Source organism: Cynara cardunculus (genome assembly GCF_001531365.2).
Source record: "Cynara cardunculus var. scolymus isolate 2C chromosome LG 2, CcrdV1, whole genome shotgun sequence".
Lineage (NCBI taxonomy): Eukaryota > Viridiplantae > Streptophyta > Magnoliopsida > Asterales > Asteraceae > Cynara > Cynara cardunculus.
Window position 1 is genome coordinate 13,354,949 of NC_037529.1, and position 23,362 is coordinate 13,378,310.

At 35.3% G+C, this 23,362-nt stretch overlaps 2 protein-coding genes across 4 annotated transcripts; both read left to right on the forward strand.

Annotated features, from left to right (window-relative positions):
- The first annotated feature begins 253 nt into the window (after positions 1-253).
- On the forward strand, positions 254-3,454 carry LOC112508225 (putative calcium-transporting ATPase 13, plasma membrane-type). The gene has a single exon (XM_025113017.1). It carries the CDS (start codon positions 254-256, stop codon positions 3,341-3,343), a length of 3,090 nt encoding a protein of 1,029 aa, XP_024968785.1. The 3' UTR covers positions 3,344-3,454.
- Positions 3,455-12,214: 8,760 nt separating this feature from the next.
- LOC112506696 (protein transport protein Sec24-like At3g07100) lies at positions 12,215-23,362 on the forward strand. Of its 3 annotated transcripts, none has more exons than XM_025110930.1 (14): positions 12,215-12,609; positions 13,659-14,808; positions 14,897-15,035; positions 16,037-16,227; positions 16,541-16,648; positions 16,737-16,940; positions 17,136-17,367; positions 18,032-18,181; positions 18,313-18,469; positions 19,233-19,360; positions 19,495-19,817; positions 19,919-20,107; positions 21,723-21,961; positions 23,128-23,362. In XM_025110930.1, the coding sequence occupies exons 2-13, from the start codon at positions 13,702-13,704 to the stop codon at positions 21,954-21,956; spliced, it is 3,162 nt and encodes a 1,053-aa protein (XP_024966698.1). In that variant the 5' UTR covers positions 12,215-12,609; positions 13,659-13,701; the 3' UTR covers positions 21,957-21,961; positions 23,128-23,362. The 3 variants fall into 3 exon arrangements, with proteins under 3 accessions (XP_024966698.1, XP_024966696.1, XP_024966699.1); XM_025110928.1 differs by having other exon boundaries at positions 12,215-12,317; positions 12,457-14,808; XM_025110931.1 differs by having other exon boundaries at positions 12,215-12,317.

Consider the following 23,362-nt stretch of genomic DNA (forward strand, 5'->3'; position numbering starts at 1 on the left):
ACGTTATAAGTTGATGTTAATCATATCGTTGCGATACAGTTATATGATGAGATATATACAAGAGGAGCTAACCTGTTTTATTTAATCTGAGAGCATTTTCCCGGCAATTTCCCAAAGCATTAATAAGCTTTCTTCGACTACTATAAAGGATGAAGACTGAATCCATTCAGAATGAATATCTTTCATCTCATCTCTCTACACTGAGCCTTGTTTTGCCTCTGCTTTTCGTTTCAAAATCTGAAAAATACCGAAAATGGTTAGCGAAATTCAGTCACAGTTCGACATTGGGGCYATGTTACATAACATAAGCACGATAACGCTTACGAAAGCCCAGAAAAGATGGCGTCTAGCTTACTTTTCGATTTATTTCTCAAACACTATGTTATCGATAGCCAAAATTTCCAAGAAACTAAGTCAATACCCGATATCTGAGATAGTAGCAGGACCTTCGTATACTGCTCTTAAGATCATCCCGAAAGCTACTAATCATCCTGTTGATCATAGTGACRGGTTCTCGAGCATTGACCAATCTGAGCTCAGTGATTTGGTGAAAAACAAAGACTTGGAGATCGTTGGCAAGTTTAACGGTGTGGTGGGATTGGCTGAAGCTCTTCAGACCAATCTCGAAAATGGGATTAATGGCCAAGATACCGACAGAAGGAAGATTGTATTTGGTTCAAATACGTACAAGAAGCCACCGCCAAAAGGGTTCTTTTATTTYGTGGTGGAGGCTTTTAAAGACACCACCATTCTCATACTGCTAGCGTGTGCCGCCCTTTCTCTTGGATTCGGTATCAAAGAAGAAGGAGCGAAAGAAGGGTGGTATGAGGGCGGCAGTATCTTTCTGGCGGTATTTCTGGTAATTGCTGTATCTGCAGTTAGTAATTTCAGACAAGAGAGACAGTTTGACCGATTGTCGAAAATAAGCAACAATATAAAGATAGATGCTATTAGAGAAGGTCGGAGGCAAAAAATATCAATCTTTGATGTGGTGGTTGGGGATGTGGTGGTTCTTAATATCGGAGATCAAATCCCGGCAGACGGGTTATTCATAGATGGGCATTCGTTGCTGGTGGACGAGTCGAGCATGACCGGAGAGAGTGATCATATAGACATTGATGCCATTCGGCATCCGTTTTTGATCTCTGGTTCGAAAGTGGCTGATGGGAATGGTCAAATGCTTGTGATATCCGTCGGAATGAACACAGCTTGGGGGAAGATGATGAGCTCGATTACGGGTGATTCCAATGAGCAAACGCCGCTGCAATCCCGTCTCAATAAACTCACGTCTTCAATCGGAAAGGTTGGTCTTGCAGTTGCTTTTCTTGTTCTTGTGGTTATGTTAATCCGCTATTTCACTGGAAATACGGAAGATGAGGATGGCAACCGGGAATACAATGGGCGACGCACGAATACGAATGAGATACTCAACTCCGTTACARGTATTTTCGCGGCGGCAGTAACGATAGTAGTGGTGGCAATCCCTGAAGGCCTGCCGCTAGCCGTCACACTCACACTTGCTTATTCTATGAAGAGAATGATGGCTGATCAGGCTATGGTCAGGAAGTTGTCCGCCTGTGAGACCATGGGTTCAGCCACTGTTATATGCACCGATAAGACAGGGACTTTGACCATGAATCTAATGAAAGTTACGAAATTTTGGCTTGGCCTTGATCACATAGAAGATGATTCTTCCATAGATGCAAAAGTCCTTCAACTTTACCATCAAGGGGTCGGTTTAAACACTACTGGTAGCGTTTACAAATCAGCTTCAGGAAACACATCTGAATATTCCGGCAGCCCAACTGAAAAAGCAATTCTTTCGTGGGCGGTCACGAATTTGGGAATGGATATGGAGAAACTGAAACAAGATTCCACCATCCTTCATGTTGAAACCTTCAATTCGGAGAAGAAACGGAGTGGCGTCTTRATTAGGAAGAAAGAAGACAATACCATACATGTGCACTGGAAAGGAGCTGCTGAGATGGTACTAGCAATGTGTTCAAACTATTATCAGAAAACCGGCCTTAAAAAGTCTTTAAATCATGATGAAAAGACACGCATTGAGAAAATAATTGAAGGAATGGCAGCAAGTAGCCTTAGGTGCATCGCTTTTGCTCATATGCAGATTCCAGAAAATGAGCTGAAACACAACGAAGATGGTACCAACTACAAAACACTAAATGAAGAAGGATTGACATTATTGGGCATCGTTGGAATCAAAGATCCATGTAGACCAGGGGTAAAGGAAGCCATTGACCAGTGCAGGTCTGCTGGGGTGGATATTAAAATGATAACAGGAGACAATGTTTTCACAGCAAAAGCCATAGCCACAGAATGTGGTATACTTAAAGGTGATCAATTGGTAAGCAAAGGAGAAGTAGTAGAAGGTGAGGAGTTTCGTAATTACACAGATGAGGAGAGAATGGAGAAAGTTGATATTATTCGAGTAATGGCAAGATCCTCTCCTTTTGACAAGCTTCTAATGGTTCAGTGTCTAAAAAAGAAAGGTCATGTGGTTGCAGTCACAGGCGACGGTACAAATGATGCACCGGCTCTTAAAGAAGCAGATATTGGGCTTTCCATGGGGATTCAAGGCACTGAGGTGGCTAAGGAAAGCTCAGATATTGTCATCTTAGATGATGATTTCGCTTCTGTAGCCGTTGTGTTAAGGTGGGGCCGGTGTGTGTATAACAATATCCAAAAGTTTATTCAGTTTCAACTAACCGTGAATGTTGCAGCTCTTGTTATCAACTTTGTTGCAGCTGTTTCTGCTGGTGAAGTTCCCCTAACAGCGGTTCAACTGTTGTGGGTCAATCTGATCATGGATACTTTAGGTGCTCTAGCACTTGCCACAGAGAAGCCCACTAAAGAACTCATGAACAAGCCGCCAGTGGGTAGAGTTGCGCCCCTTATAACAAATGTTATGTGGAGGAACTTATTGGCACAATCTCTGTATCAGATAGCTGTTCTGTTGACCTTCCAGTTCAAAGGCAGATCAATCTTCAATGTAAATGAGAGAGTGAAAAACACCATTATCTTCAATACTTTTGTACTCTGCCAAGTGTTCAATGAATTCAACGCAAGGAAGCTGGAGAAGAGGAATGTATTTGAAGGTCTTCATAAGAATCGTTTGTTTATGGGAATTATTGGGGCAACTATCGTTCTTCAGGTGGTGATGGTGGAGTTCCTAAAGAATTTCGCAGATACAGAGAAATTAAATTGGGAACAGTGGGGAATTTGTATAGCAATTGCAGCCTTATCGTGGCCCATTGGTTGGTTCGTGAAGTTGATACCAGTACCAGACAAACCATTTCTAAGCTATATGCGAGGGTGGATTTAGACAGGTCTGGATGGGATGGACGGCCACAGCCCCCATCCTCGGCCAGCAAAGCTCTAATATGTTTGGGGATGTCATATATAGTGAAGTTTGGATTAGCTTTCCTTATAGTAGTGTTAGTATTTCCTCTTTGGGCTTCTTTTGATGCTATATATATATATATATATATATATATATATATATATTTCTACAAAATATATATATTACATCAAGAAGCCTAAAGAAGAGATATAACACTACTATTAGGTAATCTAATCCAATCTTTACTATATTTAGGAGGGGATATTTTTTCGTTCTTTTTAAGCATAGATTTATYATGTAAAACAGTTCCTCCTTGGGTACAAATATATTGTATTAAATTTTGTGATTATTTGTCAAATTTATGTTAAATTTAGAACTCTGTAATATATGCAAATAAGTTTAGACAATTGATACATAAACTACGCCTCTTTCTACTAGCACATTTCTAAAAGAAAACTATAGAAGAATGAAGATCTGAACAGGTGCAGTGTGCCTTGGGATGGTAAAAGGTTGAAWCAACAATATTATGCAGTTTCTATACTTTGATTCCAAATCGAGGTCCAGAAGCAGATTAGGTTCAAAATATTACTAAAAGTCGTCACTCGTCATGATAATTAAATCTAAGTTTCCAAGTTATCACCAAGGCTGAAAGATAAAGTACTACTGATTTTGTAAGCATGTATAAACAGCCAAATTAAAAAATAAACTGTAGAATAGCAATATTTAGATYAATACAGAAGTGACATAATGTTGATTCACTCAAAACGTCAATTCACATAAACTAGACTAAGAAGTTAAGTAGAATTAATCTATACAAGGTTTTGAACAAAACAAATGATTCATTTCATCACCATTCAAAACAAAATATCAGAACATCATGCTGTAGAATTAAAATAATTAACGTAACTTCCTTTAAGTATTCTTATTTAAATCTGGCAGGTCCTAATAACAATCCAAGTACTTGTACTGTTGCAACACTAACAAGTAAATTGTTCCATCTAAGAAGGCACAAGATATAAATTATTCAGACCTTTCATTAGCCAAGAACCAAGTTGCCTTCAGAAAATAATATCCCACATGACTATCAATGACAATTTGTATCTGAGCTCGAACCGCCTATGTGTGTGTACGGCTACATATTCACAATGTTAAGCATAGTCCAATGGTCATGGTAAACTACTCAAAGTTCTACAGTTAAACTATGTGTTCAGTTTCACAGGCTTCCAGAGATGGGATTTAAACAACTACAAGTGTTTATGAAAACAAAATTAGACTAAAAMTAGTATATGTTTGTAGTGATCGCTTTATACCCCTTGTCCTAGAAAGAGAGCTACGCATAGCATTTTAATGTCAACCTAGCACAGTTCATATAAATTTAACACTCGCATCATTTTATCAGTTGCTGTTGTGGAAGTACAACATATCAATTTTCATAGGACCATGGTTTTGTTGGATGTAAATGTTTATGTTAAAGTTCAGTTTGATTTATCGGACTTTAATTAATAAACTAAGTAGGACTTGACTCTTTCTGTAACTAGATACCACGTTCTTAGTGCAAATAGGTTGTTTCTTTTTTTTTATCTTGTAAAGCTTTATAAGCCATTAGTTGGCCTCCAGTCAAGTGGGGGAGAATTGCTTGCAAACACTAAGTTTATTTCTTTGAATTCCAGTTCAGAACAACAATTATGGCATCAGAGCTTGGTAGGAACCGCAGTCGCTAAAGGTTGGAATTGGGGAAGAACGCTGAGGGAAAAAAACTTGATGTGTTAGACTGGGGAGAAAGTGGTATTGAAGAGCAAAAGGCATAGGGGGATGTGGTGGAAWATCCCTTCTACCCAGGGTTCGAGTCCAGGCGCTAGCATCTTGTGGCCAGGCGTASTCTCAGACGGCCACAATTTGCCACGATGTAGTCTAGGAATTGTCTAGGTGAACTTTTCCCAAAAAAAAAAAAAAAAGATGAGTTCTCATAAAGTTGAGAGCCATGTAGAGGTACCAGATCAAGAAGCAAGTGAAACATCTTTAACATCTAGTGGTTCATTTGATGTGCCTGTCTATATCCAAATGAAGGAAAAATTTGAGGACACAACGTGAGGGGTGAAGGATTTTCCGTGGAGGAAGATGTGCATAATATTGGGATGTTCACGACTATTGATGATCCTAGCTCATTTGAAGAGGCTGAAAAGGATCCCAAATGAAGAAACGCAATGAATTAAGAGATCAAAACAATTGAGACGAATAAAACATGGCAGCTTACTACTAAAAAGATTGGTGTGAAACGGGTCTTCAAGATCAATCTAAATGAAAATGATTAAGAGCCTGTTTGTTGGCAGCTTAATGAGCTTAATGAGCTTAATGGGACTAACAGCTTATTCAAACAGCTATATATGACTGTTCGGCAACCKCTAAKGATATAGAAAGTGGCTTATTCAGTAAGCTTTTAAGGGGGAGCTTTATGCAGAAAGCCAAKTTTTTCACAAAACTGTCCCCCTCCCAATTAAAAAACATGAGCCTTCCATCTATGAAAAAAAACATCCCAAACAAARACTTCCTCAATCTATACAGATTGATTAATCCACACAGGCAGCTTTATCCATACAGGACATAATGTAAAACCAACCAAACAGCCCTTAAGTTGTTAAGTACAAAGCCYGCTTGGTGGCAAAGGCTGTGCTCACAGCACAGAACAGATTATCCAAAACCTCCGCTCCAGAACAAGGTACAAGGTGGGGCACTATCTGAATGGTACYAGCTCTAGCAGCACAAAAGAGTTGCGATGTGTACCAACTTATGTCAAAAGTGTTTTTCTACAAGGTGAGCTGAATGAGGATGTGTACGTGAAGTAACCACAAGGATATGTACAAAAAGGTGAAAAAACACAAGGTTTACAAGCTTAAGAAAGCGTTATACGGGTTTAAGCAGAAACCACGCTTGATAAGCCATTAGTTCGCCTTCAATTAAGTAAGTGAGAACTGCTCCCAAACACTAAAGGGGTTTATTTCTTTTAATTCCGATTTACAAGAKATTTGGCATCAAACTTCAAACAATCAAACCTAACTCCTTTGTTTCCTTTTGAAACAGTAACGATATTTCAGATCAAACTTACTTCAGCTCAAGCGAATCAAATCCATATCTCCGATCGAGATAAAACTTCACTTATACAACTATACTAGCGTAATTTCATGAAATTGCCCCAAATCAAAAGCAGATACGACATAAACACTTATTGTGTGTGATCTAAGTGTGAGCGTGATGAAGGAACAGCGACGAGTATACCTTTCTATCACCTCTGCGTCGATCTGTGAATATCGAATCACACAGCGATCGTCATCTGGAGAGAGTACTTGGATGAACAAAATTGATGAAGCATCTTGGCTCTTGCGATTCTGCAGACATTCTACCACAATCAAAAACGTTAAGGCAATTAGACCATTTTGGTGTGTTTGGATGTAGCTAAATCCTATACTGCATCAGTTTTGTGAGGTCGCGTTACAAAAGTTTGATTATATATTTTGAATTTTTGAAGTTCAAATAATAATTTAACGGCCTACTTWAATATGAGTATTCTCTTTTGATAAATCCGTGAGTGTATTAATTTATCTGTATAGATTCATACAGGTTTTTTTCTTTAGAATAGTTTTTTTTAAAGTTTACTGAATAAACCAATTTTATGTTATTAATTCATCATTAAACARCATGTATAGTTAACTGAATAACTTGTGAGTCTCATTAAACTCATTAAGTTGCTAATAAAAAAATGTTTACCGGAAAAAAGATTGTAGCATACGATTTTGTTTTAATGGACTAAAATATTACTTGATGAGTTAAATTAAAGTGTTGACTCTTACTGATAAGTGTTTACCGRGTAAGCAACCACTTGGTGAAATGAATTGTCGTGGTTAGAGCATGTAATATATTGGCACTCAGGGGCAGATTCCACTCGATTGGATATGGTGGGACAGGCCAACGCTTTTTTCATGTGTAAATGTATATATTTTGAAATTACAATCATAAGTCATAACACAAGTTTTTTTTAGTATAGTTGATTTGCATAGCTTTTCTCCGATCCTAGACACAGGTTTGAATCTTGTTTGTGTCRTTTTCTTAGTTTTAACTTTTGATTTCATATGTATTCTGTTTCTGGGAAAAGAATTGCAATGAAKGACTCGAACATATGACCTCACATATGAAAAGCAAATAAATAACCAACAAACCAATGATGATTTCATGRAAATTATCYATATMTTTGTTTCTTATTGTCAAATGGTGTAACCACTTGAAAAAGTTCCTAGGTCCGCCTATGTTGACACTTATATTTATGTTTAGATAATTATAAATAAACTTGGATAGTCGTAATACTTTTTATGTGGTTAAACATCAATGATTAGTACTTTTTTTTTGTGTATGTGGTTTGAGACAGTAATATAATCATGTATCAAATACGTTCAAACCATCCAATCCAGTCAACATGTAATGGGTCAGATTATAAATTTAAAAACAGTTAAATGGGTTACTGTTTTTGAAACCAACGTAGTTGAGTTGAGTTGTTTAAATTCCTTCAAAACGTCTAGCTCAACYAATGTGCACCCCCCGAGTTTCAAGCTTGATGCCAATTAAGAAAATAATGGACTAGAAGTCGAGTTGTTAACTTATTAAAAGGTGTATATAATTTGTTTCAGTATCATAAAACTACACRCTTAAATAAGAAGATAATTATACTCGACTTTATCTTTAAAAATAAATTTCTATCACTAAAAACTAAAATATAATACGTTTTTATTTTTAAATATAAAATATTAATTTTATAATAAATATTTGAATTAAATGTCTGTTCTACGTTCGATATGACTTTTATATAGAACATATATAAACAAAATAGAACATATGTGTTCCACCCGTACTTCATGGAACAAGGTGGAACAAATCTATGATTTACCAATATACCCTTAAAATAAAACATATTTCCCTTCTAAAACATCAAGTATGTCATCCTCTTTAAATTTTATTTATTGTATTTTATTTTTAACTTTCACTTTACTATCCGCAGGATATTACTTTTATACGTTTTTTATGTTTTGGTTAATTTATGTAACTTATAAATATTAATAATAAAAATATATAAAAGTAAAAATTAGAAATTAATAAACTTCATATTTTGGTGTCATTTTAATTATGTTGATGAAAACTTTCTAATAATAGTTTGTCTTTTCTCGCTCAGGGGATGTAATCAAAATCTCATCTTCCCTRAGTTCGAATCTAGACTCTATCAAAGCCTTTGTGGCCATAAGGTCGGTCACCTGTGTTGATTTYGGGTTATTAGTGGTCACATGAGGTGTTAGTTTGTATGTGTAAGCTGCACCGAACACCCATGTTTACCATAAAGAAAGTTTGCTCCTCCCATACCCTAATTCCGAGTGGATATAATTGGTTCGTTTAGTGTGCTATATACAATTATCGATATGTTTTTTTTTATCTAATTACATACCAGTAATTACTATATAAAATTTAATATGTGACTGTTTAATTTGTCTTATAAAAACAAGCGTTATTTTGATTTAGTTCTCATTCGGATTGGATGCTCGTTATGCAAATTTATCATACCTTGGTGAGTATTCATTTGAAAAAGAACATCATGTTTTTGAAGGTAAAAGATTGCGTAGGAGAGATAGTTGAGGTGAGAAATGTAAAAAGGGGTCTGGACCCTTGATCACCTTTAATCTCAAACACATTCATGAATCGTGCTTTAAATAGGGATTGATCTGGTGCATCTCATCATAATGTGCGTCTAATGGTGGATATTTCTTCTTATGGTTCTCGCATTAACTCTCATTCTCACTGAAACCCAACCCTTAATTTTGAATAAGGAGTTTAAAATACAAACACATGGAATGCTTACAAACCAATATAAACTATGATAACCATGGAAACAATTGAAATATTTATAGAAGTTGATAAATTCATTCATTATGATCGTTGTTTCAGTTAGATTAGAAATATCTGTGAAAACTTGGAGATTTTATCTTTTTATTTTTTTGTCGATTTTTAACGTATATTTTAGCATAACTGTTAGAGAAAAGAACTTGTAAACTCTGTTTTATAATAGTTAATGGAAATGCTCATAAAATGATAACCCCAATGCATATTAGAACCCCATTTTTACTACAACTATACATTAAAAATAAGAGGATGTTTGATTACAGGTATAAAACAGTTATTAATTGAATAATGAAAATTCATTTTCAATTTCGTTTCCTACCATTTTTATTTCCTAACTCTAACCAAACAACCCCTAAAACACTAAAAATCCACGACACAAGACTTTGCCCGTGGTGGATAGTTGCCCGCTACAAAACACATTTTTTCCAGCTAAAATACCAGTCAGATGGAGAGAAACAACCTACAAAAAAAAAAAAAAACTTTTATCACATAATCGAATTTATGATATGTGAGGTTGACTAATGTCACTGTTATTCATATAGTTATTTAAAATTATAGATTAATGTAATTTTTTTTTATAAAATTTGTTTTAACAACTTCAAAATTTATAGTATATATATACAATAATCAATTTTAATTCTCTAATTCAACATGTTATATTATTTAATTTTTTTTTTTACTATCTTGTTTGTATTAATTAACATATTATATTATTAGAAATTATTTGGATTATATTATGAAATATTTGTAATCAATCATTTTTGAAGATGTCTTTTTTGGTCATTTTGTCTGCTTATAAGCTAGTTTTTATCAAATATAATTTTGTTCATCAGATAGCTTATCAACTATCAGCTAACTTCTCAATAATCAACTAACTTTCAAACATAACCACAATCTATAGATATTAATTTAGAATAATATACAATGTTCGTAAACTTGAACTTAGTTATAATCGTTAAATATAAACTAGAAGGGTACTCGCGCAATGCAACGAAATATATCTTCATCCTACTGTTTCGGTTTGTGTTTYTATCTCTGTTGATATAAAACGATTTATGTGGTTTTGAGAAAAATAATGTTTTTACGATTTAGTGAAGTAATTTGTTTTTGGCTTAACAATAATATTTATGAAGATAATAATTCTGTTAGAACTCAATGATTATTCTAATTATATTTTAGATTTTTTATATTTAAAATGAGATGTTTATCATGTATTTGATTATGTTTATCTGGAGTTAGTTCTATGAATTCAAAAATGGAGCTTTAATAAGGTGTACATACGCACAATTTACTTGTAATCTTAAAATTTAAGTAATATCCATTAATACACAATACTTCATGCATAAAAAATAGTCTTTAAGAGTTTTTGTCAAATGTTTTATAACATAGTATATATATAATTGTGATTTTGATATATTTATGATCAAAATAATTGATAAAAAAAAAGTATTTATACCAAACAAGTATAACAACGTTATTTATTATTTTGGATACAATTTTTTCAAATACCTACAATTTTCCCAGTCACACGGGGCAAGTTTACATACCTGATACGATGGTACAGGCTAATGTTTCATCGTAAGGGAAAAAAATTACGWTCATAAAAGGTGTCATTGTTTTTGAAGGATGCCTTCATGTTTGTTGTTTAAATTTAACGGTGGAGTTGGTAAATGTTGCCCGATTTCTACAAACCCTCCAGGTTTGGGTCCCATTTTTGTCAAATTTCTAAGTATTCAACKTAGTTTTTGATGTTATCCGTATTCATCTTATGTTTAAAAAAAAAAATAGAAGGGTACCCGTACAATACAACGAGATATATTTTTATTTCAATGTCTTGTTTTATTTTTTGTCTTTGTTGATATAATACAGTTTATGTGGTTTTGAGAAAGATGGTGTTTTTACTCTTGAATAAAAATAAATTTKAATATATCATACAAATTTRAAAAAATATATCGATATTAATATCAAATTAACTATTTAAAAGTTGTTGTTTTTTGTACAATTTATTTAATTCAATTTTTATTATAATTTAATTTAGGTCTAATAGCAAAGTAATTTATTTTTGGTTCAACAATATAATTATTATAAAAATAATGATTCTGTTATAACTTAATGATTATCCTAATTATATTTTAGATGATATAAAACGATTTATGTGGTTTTGAGAAAGATGGTGTTTTTACTCTTGAATAAAAATAAATTTTAATATATCATACAAATTTGAAAAAATATATCGATATTAATATCAAATTAACTATTTAAAAGTTGTTGTTTTTTGTACAATTTATTTAATTCAATTTTTATTATAATTTAATTTAGGTCTAATAGCAAAGTAATTTATTTTTGGTTCAACAATATAATTATTATAAAAATAATGATTCTGTTATAACTTAATGATTATCCTAATTATATTTTAGATTTTTTTTATATTTAAAATCAACATTTTTACATTTGAAATTCCATAATAAAATACTGTAAAAATAATTTTCAAAGTATTTTTACTGTAAAAATTCAGTTTTTTTTATTTTCATAATATTTTATTATAAAATTTCAAATATAAAAATATTATCTCACGAAAACTGATATAACGTAAACCTAACCATATATTTATCATTATTAAATTGAAAAATTGATGGTGTGATCATACAGAATAATCATTTTGAGAAATTGCTTGTAAAAACTGTGTTTTCTTTCACCTTTCACACACGCCCAATGACTCAATGAATCGATTAGGGTTCCTAATCTACCACCCGATTTCCCAAAGATAAAAGTAATCGAAGGTTTACACGGTGGTTCTTCCCCAATCCAATCGATTTCACTGTGAAGTAATTGGGATAACAATTACAGTTACACATATAACGATTCTCCGTTTTTAGGTTTTTATTTGCATTTTGTTTTCTGGAGAGAGAGAGAGAGAGAGAGAGAGAGCAAGAATTCATCGTCATCTTCATCGCCGATCGCCATCCGCCGCCTCGATACAACTCTGGTCTGCCCATTATTCTGTTAGATCTCTTCTGATCAGGTAATTATTCATATAATCGTTGACGACATTGCCGAAGGGTTGTTGATTTTGTGTTTGCTAAAAGATTGGTAGGAATTTGGTTGCCGAATTGACGGCTAATTGGGTTATTTTACTAATTCGGTTTTGTTGTTGGAGACAGGTGTTAGTCATGTGGCGATTGACTGCTAATGCCTGATGCCATCCCAAATTTGATTCCATCGTATAGTTTGAATTAATGCATGCTAGCAGCATTTGAAATATAATTGGTTTAGCTTTTGAATGGTTTCGCAAGTGCYATGGATATAAATCTAACGTGAGTTAAAGATCGTCAGTTAACGAATCAAAACAGCAAAACTTGCGACATTTATGTCAGAGCCATGGAGTCCTTTTTCTAATTGTAATCGAAACTCATTTGCTTCAAAATTCGAGTACATRCGGAATTGAACATCACATCATGTCAATTTTGATTTTTCATTGCTTATAATTCATCTTTATGAATGTTTGCAACATCTGAACAACATCGGGCCTTCCATCGAACTCCTTATGTTTGTTATGGTTATTTTTACTTGTCAGTATTTTCTACATAAATTTTGAATTTTAAAATAAGCATTTTGGATTATAAATCCTAGTAAATTTCACTGTATCTTCAGAATGGAGGGGATACATGTTCTTCAGCTTCCAGGCCTTGATATTTGAACCTCTGGTTGTGAAATCTACAAAATGGTATTCCTAAGTTTATCTCGGTGCTTGTTTATTCTAGCCCCTTATCATCTTTCTACCTAAAAGCTTCATATTTATGCATCTGGCCTCTAGAATTCTTGCTYAAAAGCTACAACTTTGGACTCAAATGCCAAAGAAATTAAATGACTAGAAAAAAAGGTTTTTTACTTTCACAGAGAAATAAGCTTTGTGAAATTGACATGATAGGGTACCAATATTGGATAAAAGCTCTTTGTTTTCGAAGTGCACTTGTCATTTCTTTCAACATTGCAATTAGCTGTCGAAGATGGTTAGGAAACTTTCTAACTGCCCTTTCCTCCCTCTTTCCACATGCATATATGCACATATCAGAAATGGGATTCATGGATGCATAAAGAGGCACTTTGCACATGGATATAACACATGAAGAAATAGTTTCTGGGAAGTGAATATGTTGAAAAACTTCCGTATCACATAAGTGGACGATAGAAAAATTACTAAAAGTCAGRGAATTTTTACTTGTATGAATAATGTATGCATGTCTATGCTGTGTGTTACAGACATTCACTCTACTTTATCTTATTCTTCTTCAGAAAGATGATGTAGAATTGATTTTGGGATCCATCCAAAAAATGGGACACTTCAAATTGCATTTTCTTGCAGATCATTTATGGAAACCTAGCAATAACGTGATATAGTGTGACATATGCAAGCAATGGGGACTGAAAATCCTGACCGTGCAAATACTTATCAAGGGACAACTGCTACTCCTTTTGCGGCTCCTAGAAGCAACATGCCCATTTCTTCATCTCATCCGGTGGTTGGATCAGAGGCCTCTGCTTTCAGGCCAACATCAATCTCTGCTTCTATGAGTACAGTGCCTGCTACTTCAAGTGCAACTCCATTTTTTCCTTCTGGGCCTGCTAGTGGAGCTGGGACTCCTGGTTTTAGACCCATGCAACCAGGTAGGCCTACTGCTTCCTATGGCCCACCAATGACAGGACCTGTCCAGCGGTTCCCAACTCCACAGTTTCCCTCAACACCTCAAGCACCCCCACCACAAACTTCCACTGTGGGGCAGCCTATATTGCCTCCAACAATGAGACCTCCTCCTCCAGGTCATGTTCCATCAATGTCGACTTCCCTAAATCGTCAGCCCCAGATACCACCAGTACCAATGGGATCTCCACCTCAAAGCTTGTATAGTGTTTCTTCTAGCAGTAATCCTCCAATGTCATATGCAGATTCACCATATTCTGCTTCCAGGCCAAACATGCAGCAACCTGTGCCCTCAACGGGACTGCCTTATYCTGGTGCTGTTCAGGCCTCTCCACCATCTGCTTTACCTGGTTATCCAGGTATACAGGGTAGCACAGTAACGCCACCACCGCCACCACCACCAGTTTCTCATCMAGGAGGCTATGCCCCACCTCTTTCCACTGCAAATGCTCCTTTTTCTTCTCATCAAGGTGCATATGGATCAGCACCACCAGTTGCATCTTCATCAGGAATGTATGCAGGAGGGTCCGCACCTCCTACGGGAGGTGTGTCGGGTTTGGTAGAAGACTTCAGCTCACTTTCTCTAGGATCTACTCCTGGATCATTTGATGTTGGGCTTGATACTAAAATGTTGCCAAGACCACTGGATGGGGACGTAGAACCAAGTTCTTTTGCTGGGATGTATCCCATGAATTGCAATTCTAGATATCTACGACTCACGACCAGTGCTATACCGAATTCACAGTCTCTGGTTTCGAGGTGGCAGTTGCCTCTTGGAGCAGTTGTTTGTCCCCTAGCAGAAGCTCCTGAGGGGGTGAGTGTTTATGCATTCGGAGCAACTAAGTATTATATGTGATATTCAATAAAACAATTATTTTACTTTTGAACTGTTTATTGTCCAGGAGGAAGTTCCAATAGTTAATTTTGCCACAACAGGCATTGTTCGTTGTAGAAGATGCCGTACATATGTGAACCCATATGTGACTTTTACAGATGGTGGAAGAAAGTGGAGGTGCAATATATGTGCTTTGCTTAATGATGGTAATACTTTGAATTCATTATAGAAGTACATGAACTGTTTTTCAAAATTGGCATTTGTTGTTTGAACAATACTCTTATTATGTATAGGGATATAGAGTTTTACTTATTAATCGAGGTTACTAAGATGTCCTTTTTGATTTTGCAATTATGTCTTGTTCTTAAGATGTGTAACCACACAGTAAAACCGTATATGTTGCAAGTTCTAATTTTTTTTGTTATGMGTGTTTTATGATTTTATTCATCACCGGCTGTTTGATACCATGATGTTATCACAATATATATTGCCCTGTACTTTAATAATTTAAGGTAACCTTCTCTGCTTTTGGATGTTGTAGCTAATTTTACATTCTAATTGTTCTGTGGTGTAAAATTTGAACTGTAGAACTATTATTGCTGCTACCATCCTTCCAGTGATTACAATTGGTTGTGAATAGTGGTTAGTGTGCAKAGCTTACAAGTATCTTTAATTTCTAGTTCTTTCTTTATCTTTTAGATCTATCAATTTTATATAAAACAAGAGGAACAACTATCTCTTTGTGAGGTTTTTATGTAAATGAAAACTTTTCCGTGCAATGTGAATCAAAGCTATCTTTCTTACTGCCATGGGGACTGACTTGATATTTTTCAGTTAATATGCTCCCTGCTTTTACGTTGGCGTTTGGTAACCCATCGATGTTATGGTGAATAGATGCACTCTTAGTGTTTGCTTACTTTTTGAAAGCTAGAAACATTGTCTCCAGCCTTATGCTTCTAAATCTATTATCCGAAACAATTTTTAAGTACTCAAAATCTGTTGCCGCACATCCTAGCACACTTGTGAAGTGTATATATTTAATATATTGACGGTCTATAAACACATGTRTCTTCAATAATGTGCCAAATTGTTCTTAATGCTGCTTTGGCWTCAGTTTAAAGAGGATTATTGATTCTTCTCTGTTGTATATGGAACTCTTATTACAATTATGCATTCATGCTAAACAATTTCCATCTATAATATACAGTGCAAAATGATTATTTTGCTCCTTTGGAYGCCAATGGAAAAAGAATTGATCTAGATCAACATCCTGAGCTTATAAGGGGTTCCGTGGAATTTGTTGCTCCAGCTGAATACATGGTTCGGCCTCCAATGCCACCACTGTACTTTTTTATGATCGACGTATCAATATCTGCAGTTAAAAATGGAACACTCGAGGTAAGGTTTTTCTTTGTATATTCTTGGGAACTCATACACATGAATGGATTGTTCWTGGCTTGTACATGTCATATAAGAATATATGCCTATAGCTGTCTTTCTTGTTTAGGTTCCAGATTCTTGATTTTAGCCCATAGTTGCAAAGCTTATGTCATGAAGTGGGATCTTTTGATATGTTTGTTCATAATTAATCCGTCGATTATGCTGCTTGTATTTCCGTATTTTGAACTTGGTTTACAGCTTGATCGGCTCATGCGTATTGAATACCAGAGTCCACTTGAGTTATTATTTCTTGTCACTTGCATTTTGTTAGGTGATAGCGCGGACTATAAAATCTTGCTTGGATAGATTGCCGGGCACCCCCAGAACACAGATTGGGTTCATAACTTTTGACAGCACAATTCATTTTTACAATATGAAGGCAAGTGATTTATAGTTAGCTGGCTATTATGTTTCTTATTATAATGTTCACTGATTTTGAACTACCCTTTTTGTTTTTCCTTCGCCAGTCGTCTTTGACACAGCCTCAAATGATGGTCGTCTCAGATTTGGATGATATTTTTATTCCATTGCCAGATGATCTCCTTGTCAACTTGTCAGAATCTAGATCTGTGGTGGAGGCTTTCCTGGATAGCTTGCCTTCCATGTTTCAGGATAATGTTAATGTGGAATCTGCTTTTGGGCCGGCCCTCAAAGCAGCGTTTATGGTTATGGTAAGTTTCTTCTGTCCTGTACCATTTAGAACCTTTATGGTTGACTTCACGTCCACCACGTAAACTTGCTAGTATGATGTAATACATATTATTGTATTAAACTATTAATGATGTYTGGGCAATTGTGAATTTCGCTTATATTAGGTTACCTACCTGGACCAATCATTTGTTAATAAATTCCTGTGCTATATGCAGAGTCAACTTGGAGGAAAATTGTTAATTTTCCAGAGTACTCTTCCCTCACTTGGTGTTGGTGGCTTGAGGTTGCGGGGAGATGATCTTCGTGTTTATGGAACAGATAAGGAGCATGCCCTAAGAATACCGGAAGACCCATTCTATAAACAGATGGCAGCTGATTTTACTAAATTCCAGGTTGCAGTGAATATATATGCATTCAGTGACAAGTATACTGATATAGCTTCACTAGGTATGTGCTTCATTCTACATTCCAATGATCATCACTAAGATTGCACATGCTGTTGAGAGAATTCATTTACCCTTTCTTGGGGGGTTTATGCTTAAGCTCACTGGATTTCTGTGGTTTCTTTTTTAATTTGCTGGTTTCTTTTTTAAAAATTGATTAGTTGATATTCATGGCCCTTTTATTGCATGAACCAACCTGTCTAGTTTAAACATCATGATTTATGCTAATAAAGCGGAAGCACAAGGTGTGAGTTAGATTTGGCTATACAGATGGAATGTAGTTGTAGAGCCATCATCTTCATCTGCATGGTTTTTTCATACACCACTTCTATTAATGTGTAATTACTACACTTTTTAATTAAGTAAATGACGATTTTACCCTTAATAACAGAGGGAGTAATGATTTCTCCATCTCATGATTAAGGGTAGAACTGAAAAGTAGGCACTTACTTTTGACGGCGGGCACTTATTTTGGGACCAACTAAAATAGAAATGTGGACATTAYATTGGGACAGAGGGAGTATCAAACAATGTCTCTTAAAACACTTCATAAGCTTCTTAGCTGTTGGCTGTTGAAGTGCTGATTTTTGTCACTGTCTGCTAAGCTTACTGTCATATCAGTTTTATGTCTTTTAGAGGATCAACACTGCTTATTGGTTTACATGCAGGTACTTTGGCTAAATACACTGGTGGCCAGGTATATTATTATCCAAGTTTTCATTCTGTCATTCACAAAGACAAGTTGAGTCATGAGTTGGCTAGAGACCTCACTAGAGAAACTGCCTGGGAAGCTGTAATGCGCATCAGATGTGGAAAAGGTTGGTCTAGTTCTGAGATGTGCTACTTGCAAGTCATTGCTTCTAGCAAGGTTGATCTTTTTATGCTACTAAAGTTATTGCAAGTTATTTCAGTAAAAGACTGATTTTTTTTTTTAAATTTCTCTTTTTAGGAGTGCGTTTTACTTCGTATCATGGGAACTTTATGCTAAGATCCACAGATCTATTAGCACTTCCAGCCGTTGACTGTGATAAAGCTTATGCAATGCAGTTTGCTCTTGAAGAGACGCTGCTCACAACTCAGATTGTGTATTTCCAAGTGGCTTTACTGTATCCTCCAATTCTTTTTATTAGTTGCTGGATTTCATTTCCTTCTTTGTGTTTTTAAGGTTTGCTAAACAATTTATTTTATGCGCAAATAAACTTCTATATGATTTTAGCTTCTAATAGTCAACATCCTTTTTTCTAGGTGTTTCCAAGTTCCATATTTCATAATAAACATGTTCTATAAGCATTGTACATTATTTCAATTACCTGGTTTAGGGGTTGTTTGGTTGGTTTTTCATTAAGTCCTGTATGGATAAAGTTGTCTGTGTGGATTAATCTRTCTGTATAGATTGGGAAGATTTTTATTTGAGARAGTTTTTTAATTGACGGAAGGAGCGTGTTTTATAATTGAGGGGACAAATTTGGAAAAAACATGGCTTCTTGCATAAAGCTTCCCCTAAATAAGTCACTTTCTATATCATTTAGCCACTACCAAACAGTCATGCATAGCTGATCCAATAGGCTGTGAATCCCATTGAGCTCATTAAGCTGCTAATGGACAAGCCCGTAATCCTTTTGTGGGCCATCTTTGTCAAATATGAAACATGATCTGAATAATCTACAAAATAACTCTTGATATTAACTTTATTCCTTCAGCAGATATTTGCTTCGTATGTGTGCTTGTTCTTATTCTTCATTTCCACATTATCTTGTGATTTAGGGTTTACACATTTTGCTGTGTTATTGTCTTTTATTGTGGGATGTCACTTGTGCATGTTTTGATATCCAACTGGTGTTACATATATGAATACTTAACGACCTAAAGATACACTGCGTCTTGTGGTGAAAGGCGTATTAGAGTACACACAGCTGCAGCATCGGTGGTTGCAGATTTAGGAGAGATGTATCGCCAAGCAGATACGGGTGCTATTGTCTCTTTGCTTGGTAGATTAGGTAAGAGAAGTCTCTTTTTCCGAAAAAGAAAAAAGAACAAGAAAAATAATCTGATTTTTGTTCGATTATCAGCTTGAGATTATGCCTGCTTTTAACTTCTCCATTTCTGTAATATGAACTGAAATTATCTGCAGCAATCGAAAAATCTTTGTCGTATAAATTGGAAGATGCTCGTAATGCTATCCAACTGAGAATTGTCAAAGCCCTCAAAGAATATCGAAAACTCTATGCGGTACAGCATCGTGTAGGAAACAGGATGATCTACCCAGAATCACTGAAATATTTGCCGTTATACGGACTATCACTATGTAAATCAACTGCACTTCGTGGTGGGTATGCTGATGCGCAGCTTGATGAACGCTGTGCAGCGGGTTTCACCATGATGGCCTTACCTGTTAAAAAAATGTTAAAGCTCTTATATTCTAGCTTGTTACGAGTAGACGAGTATCTTGTGAAGGTAAGTTATTTTTGTCGCATTTTGAGTTTCTCGTTCCTGCTGTTCATATCTTGACTTTGAAATCCATGGGTTAAATAGACAGCATTTTTGTTTATTTACAGACACCTACTCGGGATGATGACTTTAACAGAGTTTGTAAAAGACTGCCACTTGTTGCTGAGAGTTTAGATTCCAGAGGGATTTATATATTTGATGACGGTTTTCGTTTTGTTGTGTGGTTTGGTCGCATGCTTTCACCTGATTTAGCCAGGAATTTAGTCGAGGAACATTCAGCTTCAGACTTCTCAAAAGTATGCTTATTTAACCTATCTATATGTTATCTATCATACTCCTTTTTCAGTTATAAGGRGAAAGTGCATCGACATTCTACGAAGTTTGCCTTAGTTCCTATCAGTGTATCAAAGTCTTAAAAAATTTCTAATTAATGTAACAAAATTTCACTTTTTACCCATCTTGATCAATAACCTRATGATCTTGTAACATTTGATGACGTGGATGGTTAAGTTTAACCTTCACTTTGCCATAAGCTATTTCTAAGCATTTTGTAATAGGGTATCCACGTAACAAAATATTACAAGATTAGCAGCTGGTCAAAATGGATAGGTACAAAATTGGAAACTTTTTACATCGAGTGTAAGAAGTAATTCTTTGTTACACTAAATAGGAACCAAACCAAACTTTGTTTCATTCTGATGCATTTATATAATCATGTAGGTTTTGCACGTCTTTAAACAATTTTCTTGTGTAGATACTGATCATAGGCAAAAAAATGATGTCTCAAAAAGTATGCATGTCTGCAGTATACTAGCGCATATAAATTGCATAWTGGTGTTGGCTATTACTAACATCCGTATCAATCTAACGACTTTCTGGATCATCGACCCAAAATAACAAAAAGATTTGTTTTTCGGCATTGAAATAATCCCCCTTTTCTTAATATCATACTTTTTTATTATCTCTGAAGGGTTCAAGCTTCAAAGTTGAGGTGTGTGTATGACTTTTGCTGTATATAATTATTATATACTTCAAAAAAAGTGAGACACCTTACTAGAATACCATCATCTATCGTAGCTCAATATAAATTTAAAACCTTAATACAATTCCTTTTGGTGTTTTTATGTGACCAATCAGATCTCCAAAAYTGTGTTCAACTCTTTGCTATAAGCATTTGTCTTGGAAGTTGATTCCTTTCTGGAGTATAACAGCCTGCTAATTTGAGACACTCACACACACACACACATATATAGGTGAAGGATCGTGTGCGGAAGGAAGTTATGTGAGAAGCGTAAGAAGAGATCTGAACCCTTTATCACTTTTAATCTCATGCCCACTCATGAATTGCATTTAGAAGGGAATTGATCTGGTGCATCTCGGTGCACCTCGGTGCACCTCATTAGTGTTGATATTCAATTAGGATTGATCCAAGGGTGGAGATATCTTCTTATGCTTCTCTCCATAACTTCCTTTCTCACCAGAACTCAACCCTATATATATCACTTCCCATCCTTTTATGTCTCATAGTACTCTCTTCGTCCCAGAATAAATGTCAATAAAGAAGACAATTTTATAAATGTGTAGGTATTGCACTTTTTAGTTAACCAAATGACAGTTTTACCCTTAATAATAGAGAGTAATAAATTTGTCCGTCTCATAATTAAGGATAGAATTGGAAAGTAGACACTTATTTTGGGACGGAGGGAGTAATTCACTCTCTTCACGGAAACATCCTACCCTTTCGGGGTAGAGGTTAAGTATGCGTACGTCCTCGCCCTCCAGACCCTACTTTTGAGTGGGATATACCGGGTTGAGTTTGTTAGTAATTCATTATCCCTCTGATCTAGACAGGCTTTTTTTTGTGACTGCTGTAATAAATTAATTAACATCGACTGTTTTTGATATTTATAGAGCCAGGTGTGTCTGAGCGAACGAGACAATGAAATGTCAAGAAAGCTGATGGGGATACTAAAGAAACTTAGAGAGGCTGATCCATCATATTATCAACTTTGTCATCTAGTGAGACAAGGTGAACAGCCTCGGGAAGGTTTCTTTTTACTCTTGAATTTAGTCGAGGACCAGGTTGGTGGTATGAATGGCTATGCTGATTGGCTGCTTCAGATACATCGACAAGTCCAGCAATAATGCAGGTACTTTGCTACTTGTTCTTAATTTTTCGTTTCTGATACGAAAAGACGGTTAAAGAGCTCTCTCTAAATTAACATGCCTTATGTATGCTAGTTCTTTTGATCGAGTAAATCTACTAAAACTGTCAGATTTACCCATTTATCCCACCATACATTTTTGAAGAATCGAGTGCAACTATAACTCTAGGAGGAGAGAGAATATGTAGTATTGCGTATGTTTCTTTTCCACGGGAAGAAACTTATGCTAAAGGGCTGTTTACTACCTGTTTATCACCTCTTACTGGAGTTCCTCTGTTTGGTGGGATTTTCATTAAGTCATGTATGGATTAAGTTATCTTTGTGGATTTATTTATCTGTATATATTTGGGAGATTTTTGGAGGGGTGGTTCTTCATAGATGGGACAAACGTGTGTTTTAATTGKGAGGGGTAGGTTTGGAAAAAACTTGACAAGCTCTCCCTAGAAGCTTTTGGAATAAGCCACTTTGTATATCATTAAGCCACTACGAAAGAGTCATGTATAGTTGACTGAATAAGCTATGAGTCTCATTAAGCTGCTAATACTGGTCCATGATGCTGACCTGGAGTGATTAGTGTTCACCTGTACTCTTACCTAGTTAGCGGCTTAGCGCTCACCCAATTTTGGTTAACGGCCCATATGTTTGTCYTTTTTATTTGTTTTTGGCAAATCAATAGTAATGCATGTTCTCTCTTGTAATAACATTCTTTAGTCTTCAAAAACTGAAACGAGAGTTRGGGGCTGTCTGATTGGGAGGGTTTTTGATAGATGGATTGGGCATGTTYGGAAAAAAACTTGGCCTTCTGCATAAAATTTCCCTCTAGAAGCTTAYTGAATAAACCACTTTCTATATCATTAAGCCACTACCAAAGAATCATGTATASYTRACCCATTAAGCTGCTAACAAGCATGCCTTTTATCACACCATGTTTTTATGGTCTTTCTTTCTCCACTTCCGTTTTCTTGGTCTTTAAACTTTATGGGTAAACAAAATCGTTGCCTCTCAGTTTTCAGAACCGCTGTACTCTTTGGGGTAGAAGAAAAGACAAATTTGCACACGTCTCATTCCGAGACCGATGTTGATGGTTGGGGTATATATATATATATATATGTTATATATGAAATTCTAAAGTTAATGTGTTGTGATAACAGGAGGATATACATACAATACATACAAAGCGTTGAGTAATGGTTGATGAGATGATAATTTATATCTGTTTGGTAAGAGGTAGGGTAGATGATTGATCGTTTTTTTGTTGATGAATTTTCGTAGGACGGTTTTACCCTAACGTTAATAGACTTGTAAGTGTGTTTTCATTTTTTGTCCTTCAACAAATTTTTGTGTAATTCCTTTTTCCTCATAAATTGTGGTTTGATTTGTTCCAGA